At 37.5% G+C, this 13,251-nt stretch overlaps 1 protein-coding gene across 1 annotated transcript in view; it reads left to right on the top strand.

The window, feature by feature from the left end:
- Positions 1 to 303: 303 nt before the first annotated feature.
- Positions 304 to 13,251, top strand: part of nfic (nuclear factor I/C) — a 110,466-nt gene continuing 97,518 nt past the window's right edge. The window contains 1 exon segment of the mRNA XM_058784548.1: positions 304 to 425. Within this exon segment, the coding sequence (XP_058640531.1) occupies positions 348 to 425 (78 nt within the window). The 5' untranslated portion in view covers positions 304 to 347.

The raw sequence follows: 13,251 nt of genomic DNA, 5'->3' as shown, positions 1-13,251 counted from the left end.
CACAGTCATGGTCGCGTCCCAGCGCGGCAGCTCCCAGTGTGCCCATTTAACAGATTAATTAAGCTGTTTTGATCACCCGCTCTTCCTCGCTTGCCATCCAGCCTGCATTTAACGCAACTTTTTCAAACATTCGGCTGCTTATTTGTGTCAGGGAGCATTTTGGAAAAAAGGGTCAGAATCTTAAGTGGAGCATTAGCTTTCATGTGTTGATCCTAGTGGCTGATATTCATTAGAGGACATCGAGGAGATTTTTAGGGGAGGGGAGTGGAGAGGAGAGGAGGGGAGTCGGGCACAAAGAGTAGCCTCAGTTATAAAGGCCCGAGCTCTTGGCATGAGTAAAGGACTTCATGTGGTCAGGGCTGGAGATGTCTGTGGAAGGTTGGCTGCGTTTCATATCACACCCAGGTTCCTCTGCGGGGAGAATGGTGAGCAACCCTAAATATTTACTTTATGAAGATGTGTTTGAATTCCACCTGAGCCCGCAGCTTCGCTCTCTCATCCATGCCAGTGTATTACAGAAGAAAAGAAGTTTATTTTTGTTGTTTTCTAGATGAGATGTGGTCCAACGAGTGCTTGAATCACCCTCTGGAGTCTCGTTTTTTAAATGAGCCTTACAAAAAACAGCTCAAATCTCTGGAATAGATTAATCAACCGTGCAAAGACAAAATACGTTTTATTCCGAGCCGCAAGTACCTCTGTGTTGGAAGAGATTGTATAATTCATAGTTCGAGTCAGAGGCAGAATGCTCTTACCTGACAAGAAAACATTTTTTTTTATTTTGACCTTTGCAGATGTTTAAATCTATATTTTTTTATTTTCTGTGTGTCACGGGCTTAGATGCTGGCAGAGCCGCTGCTTTCTCTCCAGCAGGGAGAGAGTTTTCGTCTTCTGCCCCAGGGTTTGGAGTCACAGTAGTAGGTCATTTTCAGAAGAACCTCCGCTCTTGGCAGAGTCGGCTCTGCTGGGAAGGCTTTAAGAAATGTTTCCAACTGGAAAGCGATCAAGAAGAGCAGTGCTGGCGTGGCAGGGTGCAGCGGGCTGTTTATTTAAAAGATCTCTAAATCTACCTCTGCTTCTCCACTACTGTGGCGGTGCTTTCCCAGTCATAGATTTGTTAGTCGGATTCGATTTTTGCCACAAGCCTGACACTTGATTACATTCTTTGGTTATGCCTATTACTATCCGAATGTAAGGAATACTACGTAGGTTGTTTTTGTGTTGTCGATTAAAGTCATATGTTCAGCAGAGTAGTTTTCCTTGATCCAAGGAACAAATATTTTCAAATATATTGTATAAATAAAATATTTATTTGAAATATAGATAGCAGAGCTATTTTGGATTGCTATCTATCTATGTAGTTCATCAATAATTCTGTTGTGCGTTAACTACAATTATTGCATTTTTTTGATGCTTTAACGTATTCTGTATTTGAGTCTGAACAGATGCGGAGGATTTTTTTTTGGCCGTCTCTTCCTTGCCTGCTTGCACGAGTTCTGCAGGCAGATCGCTGTGCCTGATTTACACCTCTCCACTGCTCTCCAGAGCCGCTGTTGGAACACTGCGCGATATGATTCCCTCATTTGTGACGATGCAGGCAAAGAAATTGTGAATGGATAGACGTTCTCTTTTTGATTGAATGTCATTGAGAGCTCTGTACCTTTGGTTCAGATTCCCTAAAGGTGACATGACACTGCATTTGGTTATTGTAGGACAAATGCATGTCTTGTTTGCATTTTCTGGTGCAGAAGTTTTTGCAGACATATATCCAGACAAATGCTTAAATGGTTGGGAACAGACTTATTGAGCATCATTAACTTAAGTGCTCTTAAAGAAATGTTTTTCTTTCTTTTTCCCACACTTACCCAATTTGTATTGTAAGTCTTGAGAAATGGGAGTAAATATTACTGAATATAATTCCTCTGTGACTCTGAGTTCCACAATTTTACCCGAAGGTTAAATTGAAGCACAAAGACACATGTCACTGGACGCATTCCTCATGAACCATAATCAATCAAGAGGATCTTCTGTGTTGCAAATGGTTTGAAAGGGTCGTTGAGCAAGCTTTCTCCCCATATAAGTGTGTGTGTCTGGACCGCAGCTGGAGGAAGATGCCACAGATCTTGTGGTGTAATGGAGACTCTCCAATACTGCAAGATAAGCGACTTGTTTTTTTTTTTGTGCATTGAATGCAAAGACCAAGATCCCTCTGGCCTGGAGTAGAGCTGAGCTTTTAGATCACGTTCTTTCCCAGCTCTGAGATGTCTAAAATCAGAAAGATTTCTTTCTGATAGAAGAATGCTATCTTCACAGATTGAGCATATAGCTGTCGTTAATTAATATGTGTGTGTGGTGGGATGAGGAGGCGGGAGATGACAGAATCTGTTGTGTTATTTTACAGGGAGTTGATGTATCCTCCCTGATGGGCTTTCAAGTTCTTAGCCAAGACAATAATGAGAATGTTTATCACTGCACGTGTACGTACGCTCAGTCTCTTTATTGACAGCTCTGATTCATGCGTTCGCCTACTCACTCCGAGCTGCAGGTTAAAACACCTTCTTTGGGAAAAAGGACGCTCTAGATCCTGATATAATAAGAAAAGATGCAAACAGAACCTGTAAGGTATGCCGCTGGGGTTCTGATGCATTGTTCATTGTTTCGCTGACATGCGATTGAATAATGACCTGTAGCAATGAATTTAATTTTGTTTTGCAGGAACTTGAAATAGAAAGAAACTTGTGGCATTCTTGCATTCTCAATTACACTATAGTGTTAAACCACCATCGCGTTATCTCAGCGCTGAAAGCTCCTAAATCTCTTCATTTCTGATTTTGTGAGCTAACGTTTCCCTTTGAGTCTGGGTGATAAAACACGAAAATCTGTTTGTGATTCTTGCGTGAACATAAAAAAGCTTTTTTGGACCTGTGTGCAGTGAATTACGCCGTATAAACTCATAAATAGCTGTCATCACTGAAAAAAGCTCCTGGTGTCCAGAAACAAGACAAAGAGAGACGGATAGATGGGGAGAGCTGTAAGAATAGCCCACTGGACTTTGTGGCATTGGCAAGACTGGAAACTCTGTCTCTCTATCACTCTCTCTGGACTCAAAATCATGTTCTAGGCACGCAGCCCAGATATGAGTTAAAATCCTTGTGCTTCTCCAACAAAGAAATATTAAAGTCAAATCATAGGTAAATTATTTCCCGCTCTTGCACTTTGGGATGCAGTGACATCAATTTGTTATTTTGATAAAGGGCAGGAGCTGCTTTAAAACGCACCAGAGCAACACTTCATCACAATCTGAGGGCTGCGTTGGAGAAAAGAATGTAGCTGCATGGGATCGTTTCGAGGAAGGACAAAAGAGAAAGAAAGCTTTTGTATTAGTGTTGTGCATGAGGATTGGCAAGTCCTGACCGACAATTAGGGCTTGATGGTATAGCTTTTTGTGTTTTCAATATTTTCAATGATATTTTTTCAAATGATGCATATATAAAAAATATTTTTTTCCTCCAAAAAAGCAACATTTGCTTATCAATTGGTGTGCAGTTTGAACAATTTCATGATTTTTGCCTGATTTTTTTTTTCTTCTGCTAATGGCTTAGAAATGACACAAATTGAAAATTGCAATATTATTTCTCCCAAAAAACTTTAGTGAATATATGTGAATATTCAGTGGTTGTACTAGTATGTATGAGCTCAGCCACACAAGGATATTGATTGGTGAAATGTTGTTTTTTTCAGTCAAATCTGATAATTCATTATCGTTCTCACTTTGATTGTTATTGTTTTGATCATTGTTAGTTAATCTTGCCACCTCTGTGAGAGATAGAGAACATAGTACATCCGTTCATCTCTGCTTTGTCTCATGGCAGATGTTGAAGTCCATCCTCACATGCTCTTGACCTCTTTTTCTCAGGTTTGAGGTGTCTCTGTGCATGTTTCATTCCTGCCTCACACGTATCACAGATAAACAAGAATCAAAGGTGTCAAAGCTAAAAGTGAAGACTAGCTATAGGCCTCAGATATATACATGTGTGTGTGTGTATGTGGGTGTGTGTGTGTTTGCACACTACAGGCCTAGACAGATATCTCTATGAATTAGGATCGGAGCCAAACAGAGCAGTGCTGGGAAAGCAAGAGGACACGTCAACACTTGGCTATGACCTAATATGACTCTGGCTTGCTACATGGCAAAAGTGGGGCAGTCACTTTTCTACGCAGCTCGTACTCTGAGCAACATGCCAGTTCAGTGAAAAAGCTTAATTCTTTGTTTTATTATTCTTTTGCTTTTAATAATGGGTTATGTGCAGTTTCTTTTTTTTGAAGAGAATTTCTTGAAGAGATGCTTGTGTGAAATTTACATTTACATTTATGCATTTAGCAGCCACTTTAATCCAAAGTGACTTATAAAAGAGGAATGTAAGCAAATTGTTATAGAGCCAACAGTATTTACAGTAGTGCTAGGTTTAGTTCTTGTTGTTTTGACAGGAATCTTCTTCTGCTTCTGAAGAATATAGTGTATTTGAGCATTCTTGGCATGACAGTGGTTGGGGAAAAAATTTATGAATGAAAAACTTATTAAAAAGTGAATGATTCATCAAATCTTTGTTTGTTATTAGTTTAAGCTTTTCATGCATTTCGAAATTGACTAGTGCAATTATCTTTAGTGTGTTGACAAAGTATTTCCTAATGAAACAGGAAGTTTTGGCATGTAGCTTAAATGTAATTAATCATTCTTGTATTAAACATTAATTATTTAAATAACCATAAATATTATTTTATTAAATACATTATTAACAAACATTTTATTAAACATATTTGAATTAGTTATGTCACAGCCATGAACATGATTTGCTATTAGGTTTCAAATAAAATTTGGAAAGACATTCTTATTTTAAACAGCATCATAACAAATGATTGTGTCATTGGGTCTTCTTTCTGTATGACCTTCTGACAAGTTTAATGAGAAATTTAGACATGAGTCATCTGAAGTGTGGAAATGACATTTAATACAGCTTCTAAAGAAGCATTGTTCACCACTACTCGACTCACATAGAGGAAGATGAGAGCGTTTTTAGTGCAGGCTTTGTTCTTGAGCTCTGTACGGGGCCCTGTTGTGGCATGACTCGGATTATGGAGATTAGCAGGCTAGCTGGTTATGTAATTGAATGTAACCGTGAGGAGAGCAAGGGAGAAAGCAAGCAAGCAAGCAAGCTTGAGCGAGAGAGGCGTACAGAGAGTAGGGGTGAGAGCACTTTACCGTCATCCCACCTTTTTTTTTGGAGTGGTGCAAGGTCAGAAAAGGGTCAGGCAGGTTTTGGCTTCCTCTCACTCTTTGTTGCTGACTTCAAGAGTTCATGCACTCTCAGAGCCCAGGTCATATAGTTTCCGCTTGTCTCAGAAATTATTCTCGCAATGCTCTTGAGAGACAACTGATGAGTCTCAAAATCAGTAGCTCTGAGGACGCCTCACCTCTTTCAGAGTTCAACTCTTTTGGAATTCATCTGCATAGTACTGGTTTCTGTCAAATATCACGCTGAACTTGAGGTGAAATATTGACTTGGTTCTATACGTTTTTGGTGCATTTTTGTCTTTGGAAAAATTACGTTAATCTTTATTATTTTCCAAATCCCCAAATTGCTTAATCATTTTCCCAAAATAGCCGTTTGTTAACATAATTAGTAAAATGTAATCTGAACGTTGTGTTCAACTACCATGAAGTTGTCTGCAGTGATGTAATGGCATAACGAGGTCACACTGCCTTTTTCAAGCAAATTATCCAAAATTTTGTCCATTTGTGGAGCTTTTAAAGTGGAAAAAAAAGATTGGACTGTATTGTGACTAATGGCCACATTTTAATGGCACTGAATAGAGCCTTTTCAAAAGGCATTTTTTATTTGGTGTAACTGCTGTATTTGCTAATGGCACTTCTTACGCAAACTGGAGAGTTGAAACTGTCATATTTCTTTGAGAGTGAGAGCGGCTATTTTCAGCGACGCTTTAGGGCTCTTCTGCAAGAAGGCAAAGCGAGAACAAAGATGGATCTTAGCTGGCATACAGGAATCTGGATTAATTGGAAGAGGTAGTCGATACAAGAACAATTAATGGTCTTAGAGTCTGACTGAAAGCCTGTTTGAGCCTGTTGTCTATCAGACAAATCAAGTCGGTTTTATCAAACGGATTTTCTTTGTAAGTACATGGAGTAAAAACACAAACATTTAACTCATTCACCCCTGCTGGAGGAGCCAACTAGGCTGAATTAAAGTTAGCCTGAAATTCAGTTCTCACTCTTAAATAATTGAAATGATCTGTAACTGCCCCTTTTTGAGCCGTTAAATTATTCATACTGCTTGGAAGTTGATTTAATTTGATTTGGGATATTCAGATCTGATCTGCTCCCATGGTACACTGAGACCAAAAGATTTCTCGATTCAGAGAGTGAGGGGAAGACCCAGTTCGTTTTCCCAGGATTCTCCAGGATTAGAACCGTGCTGTCAGAGAGCGAGCCGAAGCCTCAGCTAAATTCAATTACAGGGCTAATGTAATTAAACCCACAGAGAGAGACAGACAACGAGTCCTGCTCTGTTTTGGTCAGGCAGCGTCCAAGACCCTGCAGACCGACCAAAGGCCTCATCACAGCCTACCCCACCTCTGTCATCATTTCCTAATTAACTACTCTGATTTAGTAAAGTTAAATCACCTGTTTCCCTTCACTTTAGTGGCTTTTTCTATTGTTCGTGACCTTTGGGGTGTGTCGCATTTGTGCAGTTGAATTTTCTCTAAGCTCCGCCTCTTTTCGTTACTGTTGTTCGTTTAGACAAGCTTTTACAGAATGCCCCATAACAATGATTTATTCAGTAAAATGTGCTCATAAAGTGCTAAAAATGTAAGAGATATTATACTTGCATGGGCAAATGGAAGGATGTGTGGCACTGCAAAGTGCCTTTGTTATTAAATAATTGATTTAATTACGCAATAGCATAATTAAAAAACTGTGGAGATAGCAAAAGTGTTTTACTGATGTTTTGTATATTTATTTTGTAATGAGGGCAGGCACATAGATTTATCCACGATGTGCCCTTCTCAATATTTATTTAAAGTTTTGGAAAGCGGCAAAAGAATACCACGTGTGTCCCCTCTGGGAACCATATGTCACTATTGTAAGTGCCCTGCTTTTCCATTATTTGTGGATAATTTATTTTAAATCCAGTTTCAAACTATCGAAACACACACAACTTTACTTGACTTGACTTATTTTAGATTAAAGCAAAAGCTTGTTTGATATATGATAATAGAGGCATCGCGAAAATGGTTAATGGGTAAATTAGCAAACAAACAATCTTTTTTTTTTTTTTTTTTTACTTTCAAATCTTTTGCCTTTGTATTGCTGCACATGGTCCTGCTCTGAAGCGTTTGAGTTTCTCTAATCTACATGTGATCATATTTGGTTGTCTTACACTCATCCATAATTAATATGCTTGTATATGCTGAGCTTTTGTTTTTTTATTGTTCTGTTGTTTTATGGTTGGAAAATGTAAAATCAGCAGGTTTGCCTATGGATCTGGCTCTTATTTGAAATGTGAATATTTGATCTTATTTGAGGTTGCATTGTACATGCTGTACAGTTGTCCAATCTTTTTCAGAATAACTCCCCTTGAGTAGCAATATTAGTATGGAAAATAATAAAATCATCTTGACCGCAACATTTTTCACTGAATTGAAATACTGTGCTATTTTTCATTCTTCTTGAATCCACATGACGTCTTGTAGAAAAGAAACTCGAATGTAAAACAGATACCTTTAACATTATGAAAGCAATCAGTAGAACATTATTTATTCAGACAGTTGGAGTCTGCTGTAATATTAATAGAGAAAGAGTAGATTTATTTTCCATTGTAATGATTTTGCAAAGTACTGTTTTAAATTTGCATCTTCCCATAAGATGCAAAAAAAAAAAAAAAATTATTTGAGGGCTAACAATGATAAACCAATAATTATTTTCATTTTATGGATTCTAACCAGTTGCAATCGTTTTTTAATATATACATATTCATATAAAGATTTGCTATTGATTACATTTAAATTATTACATTTAACAGTGTTATAAAATGTTTCTGTTTTTTAAAGTTTTTTTAAACAATGTTAATTATGACAAAGGTAATCTGGAAAAATAGGCAGAAATGAATATGCTCAAGTAAATCTTTGGTAAATAACCAATATGGTACAGATACATTGTGCATCCCTGTTTTTTTATTTTTATTTTTTTTATGCACACTCACTGTCCATCATTGTCAACATTACAGAATTGAAGAAAGCTTTCTGTATTTAAATAAACGTGTGTGATGATCAAATGAGCAAAACAGCTGGATTATAGTATCCAAATACACTAATTCTTCTTTGTATTTAAACTGTGGGATTACGGTTGCATGGCAGTCACTGATCGCCATGTCTCAGCTTTACAAGATCACTGCTATCAAACTGAGTGAAAACGTATAAGCGCTTCAAACTGAAGCTCTGTGATTGGGTGTACTTAACTGTAACAGTTGGTTTACCAGGTGTGCGTCCAGTTCAGTAGTAATGCACTTGAACTGAGAGGTGTGGCTTGGCTGTTTGTAGAGATATAGAGGCCTAAGTGCACTGTGTGTACGCGTGCGTGTGAGGGCAAGAGGGGTAATAATCTGAGGTTACCTGAGGTAACTGTGTCAATGTTTGCAGACGTCACATGGTAGAATCCACAGCCGTCTTCTTCACGGTTCAACTGCGGGCATTGTCCCGGGACCTCCAGGTCGTCTGAGGTCCTCTCTTGTCCCAGGCCCCATTTTTTTAAGAAATACCCCTGTTAAAACTAGGGATGCACAATATTATCGGACCGATATCGGAATCTGCCGATAATGGCTTTAAATGTACATACCGGCATCGGCCCGATATGAACAATTATGCCGATATGTCTTGCCGATAAGAGAAATACTTTAACTCACATGTGCTCAGGGTGTGCTAGCGATTAGATCATGTCAGCAGTGTGGCTCATTCTTGAAGCAAAGTTTTTCTTGAATGGTGACTAGATTCACTGTTTTGGATCGCTGCATATTAAACTGAGAATGCACGTACAGACTGACCCCCGGGTCCTAATGCCTGTTCGGTAAGGAGTTTTAATTCTGTAGGGGGGCGCTGTTAGCCTACTTCTAATAAAATGCAAGTAAAATACACAAATAACATTTAGATTGTGTTTCTGATTAAATAAAACAGTAATTTAATGTCATAAAATCATGAGTATGTTTTGATTTAAAGGTCAGAAACTACAGTTTACATGAATAAAAAAACACTTGTAAATTAAATAATTTTATACATACACATATATATATATATATATATATATATATATATATATATATATATATATATATATATATATATATATACACACATACTAATTTTATTCATTAATGTGTAATATGTTATATTTTTAAACAAATTATGAGCTCTAAAAGCTTTTCAGAATTTTTATAACTCTTTTGCTTTAGACCAGGGTGCCCAAACTCGGTCCTGGATGGCGGTGTCCGGCAGAGTTTATATCCAACCCCAATTAGACACACCTGAACCAGCTAATCAAGCTCTTACAAGGCATACTAGAAACTTCCCGGCAGGTGTGTTGAGGCAAGTTGGAGCTAAACTCTGCAGGACACCGGCCCTCCAGGACCGAGTTTGGGCACTCCTGCTTTAGACCATCTACAAATGCTAAATCTTAAAATAAAATGTTAAGGTTACTACTGCATCTTTTTGGGGAAAAAAATGCAGCGATTTGATACATAGTTTATTTATAGTTATTTTAGACATTATTATGAATTTAATTCTAACAAATAAGTTCTTGTTAAAAAATAATTTGCTTGTAATTTCCACACAGGAGAGACTTGGTGTTGTTTCCAAACAAAAAGGAAATATCGGCTTCGGCTATCGGCCAAAATGAATTGAAAAATATCGGCATATCAGATATCGGCAAAAATCCAATATCGTGCATCCCTAGTTAAAACTCTGTCTTTCATTAGTTTTCACTACATCTCTATTTTCTCTTTGTATGCAGCATTTCAGTGTAAAAACCTGGGTCTAATTCATTAACCACTCACAATCCCATTTAACAAGGCCGCAAAGATTGGGCAAAAATCTGAATTTACAGAATTGGCCTCTTTTTAATTCACAAGTTGGAATTTTAATTTGGAAATTGAATTGAAATTTTTATTGGAATTAAAGAAAGTGGATTTTTATGAATTCTGGGAAATTAGTTTTTTACACTTCACTCTATAGGCTATACACATTTATAAACTATAAAGAACCATATATTTAGTACAAATTTAATTAAAGACAAATTCTTAGGTGAAATTTAAAACCGATCTAACTGTTTATCTGTCTGTAAGTCTATAAAATGTTGAAACTTGAAGACTTTATGCTTCAGTATTCACTTTCAGTATTCATTTCTCACATTTCAGACCATTGTCAAGCCATTGTTCAAAGTTTGTCAAAAACACGCAAACACACACACTAACTATATATATATATATATATATATATATATACACTGTGTGCAGAATTATTAGGCAAGTTGATATTCTGGTCATATTTTTTTTTTCCAAGAACATTTTACCAATTCCAAACCACATCAACCTTAATAACTACTATTGATTTTGTATTTAATCATTTCTAAGTTATATGTAATTGTCCATGAAGGCTGAAAGTCAAAAACTCCTTATTTCAGGTGTGCTGAATTATTAGGCAGGTTTTCTTTTACAGATAAAATGAGCCAAAAAAGAGATTGAACTCAAAGTGAAAAAAATTAAATAATTAAATGCCCATGAGAAGGATGCAATACTAATTCAATAATAGAATTAGCAAAGTTAAGGCATGATCATTGGGCAGCTAAATGCTCATTGGGTCAGCAGGGTCAGAAAAAACAGGTGGAGAATAAAAGACATGTTAACTGCAAAAGAATTAAGAATTAAGGTGAAGAATTAGCTGTGAAACCATCAGGAATCATTTAGTCTCCAGCTCCTAAAACTTACTGTCAGATTCTGGAAGATAAATTCTTCAAACAGTGGTACAAGAGGATGTGATGCTGGTCCTTCAAGAGTCACTCTCAACTTATCTGTCCATAAAGCCTATACAAAATCAGTCTTCATGTATTTCACAACACTTCAGCATGTTACTCATATTAAGTGAGGGTTATTTTTTTCTCTGAGAACCTGACACATTGCACTTCTGGAGACTCCAGGAAGGTTGCAGTTCTGGAAAATGGTGGCGCTGGAGACTAAATGATTCCTGATGGTTTCACAGCTAATTCTTCACCTTAATTCTTAATTCTTTTGCAGTTAACGTGTCTTTTCTTCTCCACCTGTTTTTTCTGACCCTGCTGACCCAATGAGCATTTAGCTGCCCAATGATCATGCCTTAACTTTGCTAATTCTATTATTGAATTAGTATTGCATCCTTCTCATGGGCATTTAATTATTATTATTTTTTTTTACTTTGAGTTCAATCTCTTTTTTTTGGCTCATTTTATCTGTAAAAGAAAACCTGCCTAATAATTCAGCACACCTGAAATAAGGAGTTTTTGACTTTCAGCCTTCATGGACAATTACATATAACTTAGAAATGATTAAATACAAAATCAATAGTAGTTATTAAGATTGATGTGGTTTGGAATTGGTAAAATTCTCTTGGCAAAAAATATGACCAGAATATCAATTTGCCTAATAATTCTGCACACAGTGTGTGTGTGTATATATGTATATGTATATGTGTATATATATATATATATATATATATATATATATATATATATATATATATATATATATATATATATATATATATATATATATATATATATATATATATATATATATATATATATATATATATATATATATATATATTGTGGTGAAAAATGATTTGATCCCCTGCTGATTTTGTACGTTTTCCCACTGACAAAGAAATGATCAGTCTATAATTTTAATGGTAGGTTTATTTTAACAGTGAGAGACAGAATAACAACAAAAAAATCCAGAAAAACGCATTTCAAAAAAGTTATACATTGATTTGCATTTTTACGAGTCAAATAATTATTTGACCCCTTTGCAAAACATGACTTAGTACTTGGTGGCAAAACCCTTGTTGGCAATCACATAAGTCAGACATTTCTTGTAGTTGGCCACCAGGTTTGCACACATCTCAGGAGGGATTTTGTCCCACTCCTCTTTGCAGATCCTCTCCAAGTCATTAAGGTTTCGAGGCTGATGTTTGGCAACTCGAACCTTCAGCTCCCTCCACAGATTTTCTATGGGATTAAGGTCTGGAGGCTGGCTAGGCCACTCCAGGACCTTAATGTGCTGCTTCTTGAGCCACTCCTTTGTTGCCTTGGCCGTGTGTTTTGGGTCATTGTCATGCTGGAATACCCATCCACGACCCATTTACAATGCCCTGGCTGGCTTCAATGCCCTGACGGTACATGGCCCCGTCCATCGTCCCTTTGATGCGGTGCAGTTGTCCTGTCCCCTTAGCAGAAAAACACCCACAAAGCATAATGTTTCCACCTCCATGTTTGACGGTGGGGATGGTGTTTTTGTGGTCACAGGCAGCATTCCTCCTCCTCCTCCAAACACGGCGAGTTGAGTTGATGCCAAAGAGCTGGATTTTGGTCTCATCTGACCACAACACTTTCACCCAGTTCTCCTCTGAATCACTGGCAAACTTCAGACGGGCCTGTACATGTGCTTTCTTGAGCAGGGGGACCTTGCGGATGCTGCAGGATTTCAGTCCTTCACGGCATAGTGTGTTACCAATTGTTTTCTTGGTGACTGATCCCAACTGCCTTGAGATCATTGACAAGATCCTCCCGTGTAGTTCTGAGCTGATTCCTCACCGTTCTCATGATTATTGAAACTCCACGAGGTGAGATCTTGCATGGAGCCCCAGACCAAGGGAGATTGACAGTTATTTTGTGTTTCTTCCATTTGCGAATAATCACACCAACTGTTGTCACCTTCTCACCAAGCTGCTTGGCGATAGTCTTGTAGCCCATTCCAGCCTTGTGTAGGTCTACAATCTTGTCCCTGACATCCTTGGACAGCTCCTTGGTCTTGGCCATGTTGGAGAGTTTGGAATCTGATTGATTGCTTCTGTGGACAGGTTGTCTTTTATACAGGTAACAAACTGAGATTAGGAGCACTCCCTTTAAGAGAGTGCTCCTAATCTCAGCTCCTTACC

The sequence above is a fragment of the Onychostoma macrolepis genome, chromosome 08, assembly GCF_012432095.1.
Source record: "Onychostoma macrolepis isolate SWU-2019 chromosome 08, ASM1243209v1, whole genome shotgun sequence".
NCBI lineage: Eukaryota > Metazoa > Chordata > Actinopteri > Cypriniformes > Cyprinidae > Onychostoma > Onychostoma macrolepis.
The sequence above is the reverse complement of the archived record's forward strand: the minus strand, read 5'-3'. Positions and strand labels throughout refer to the sequence as shown.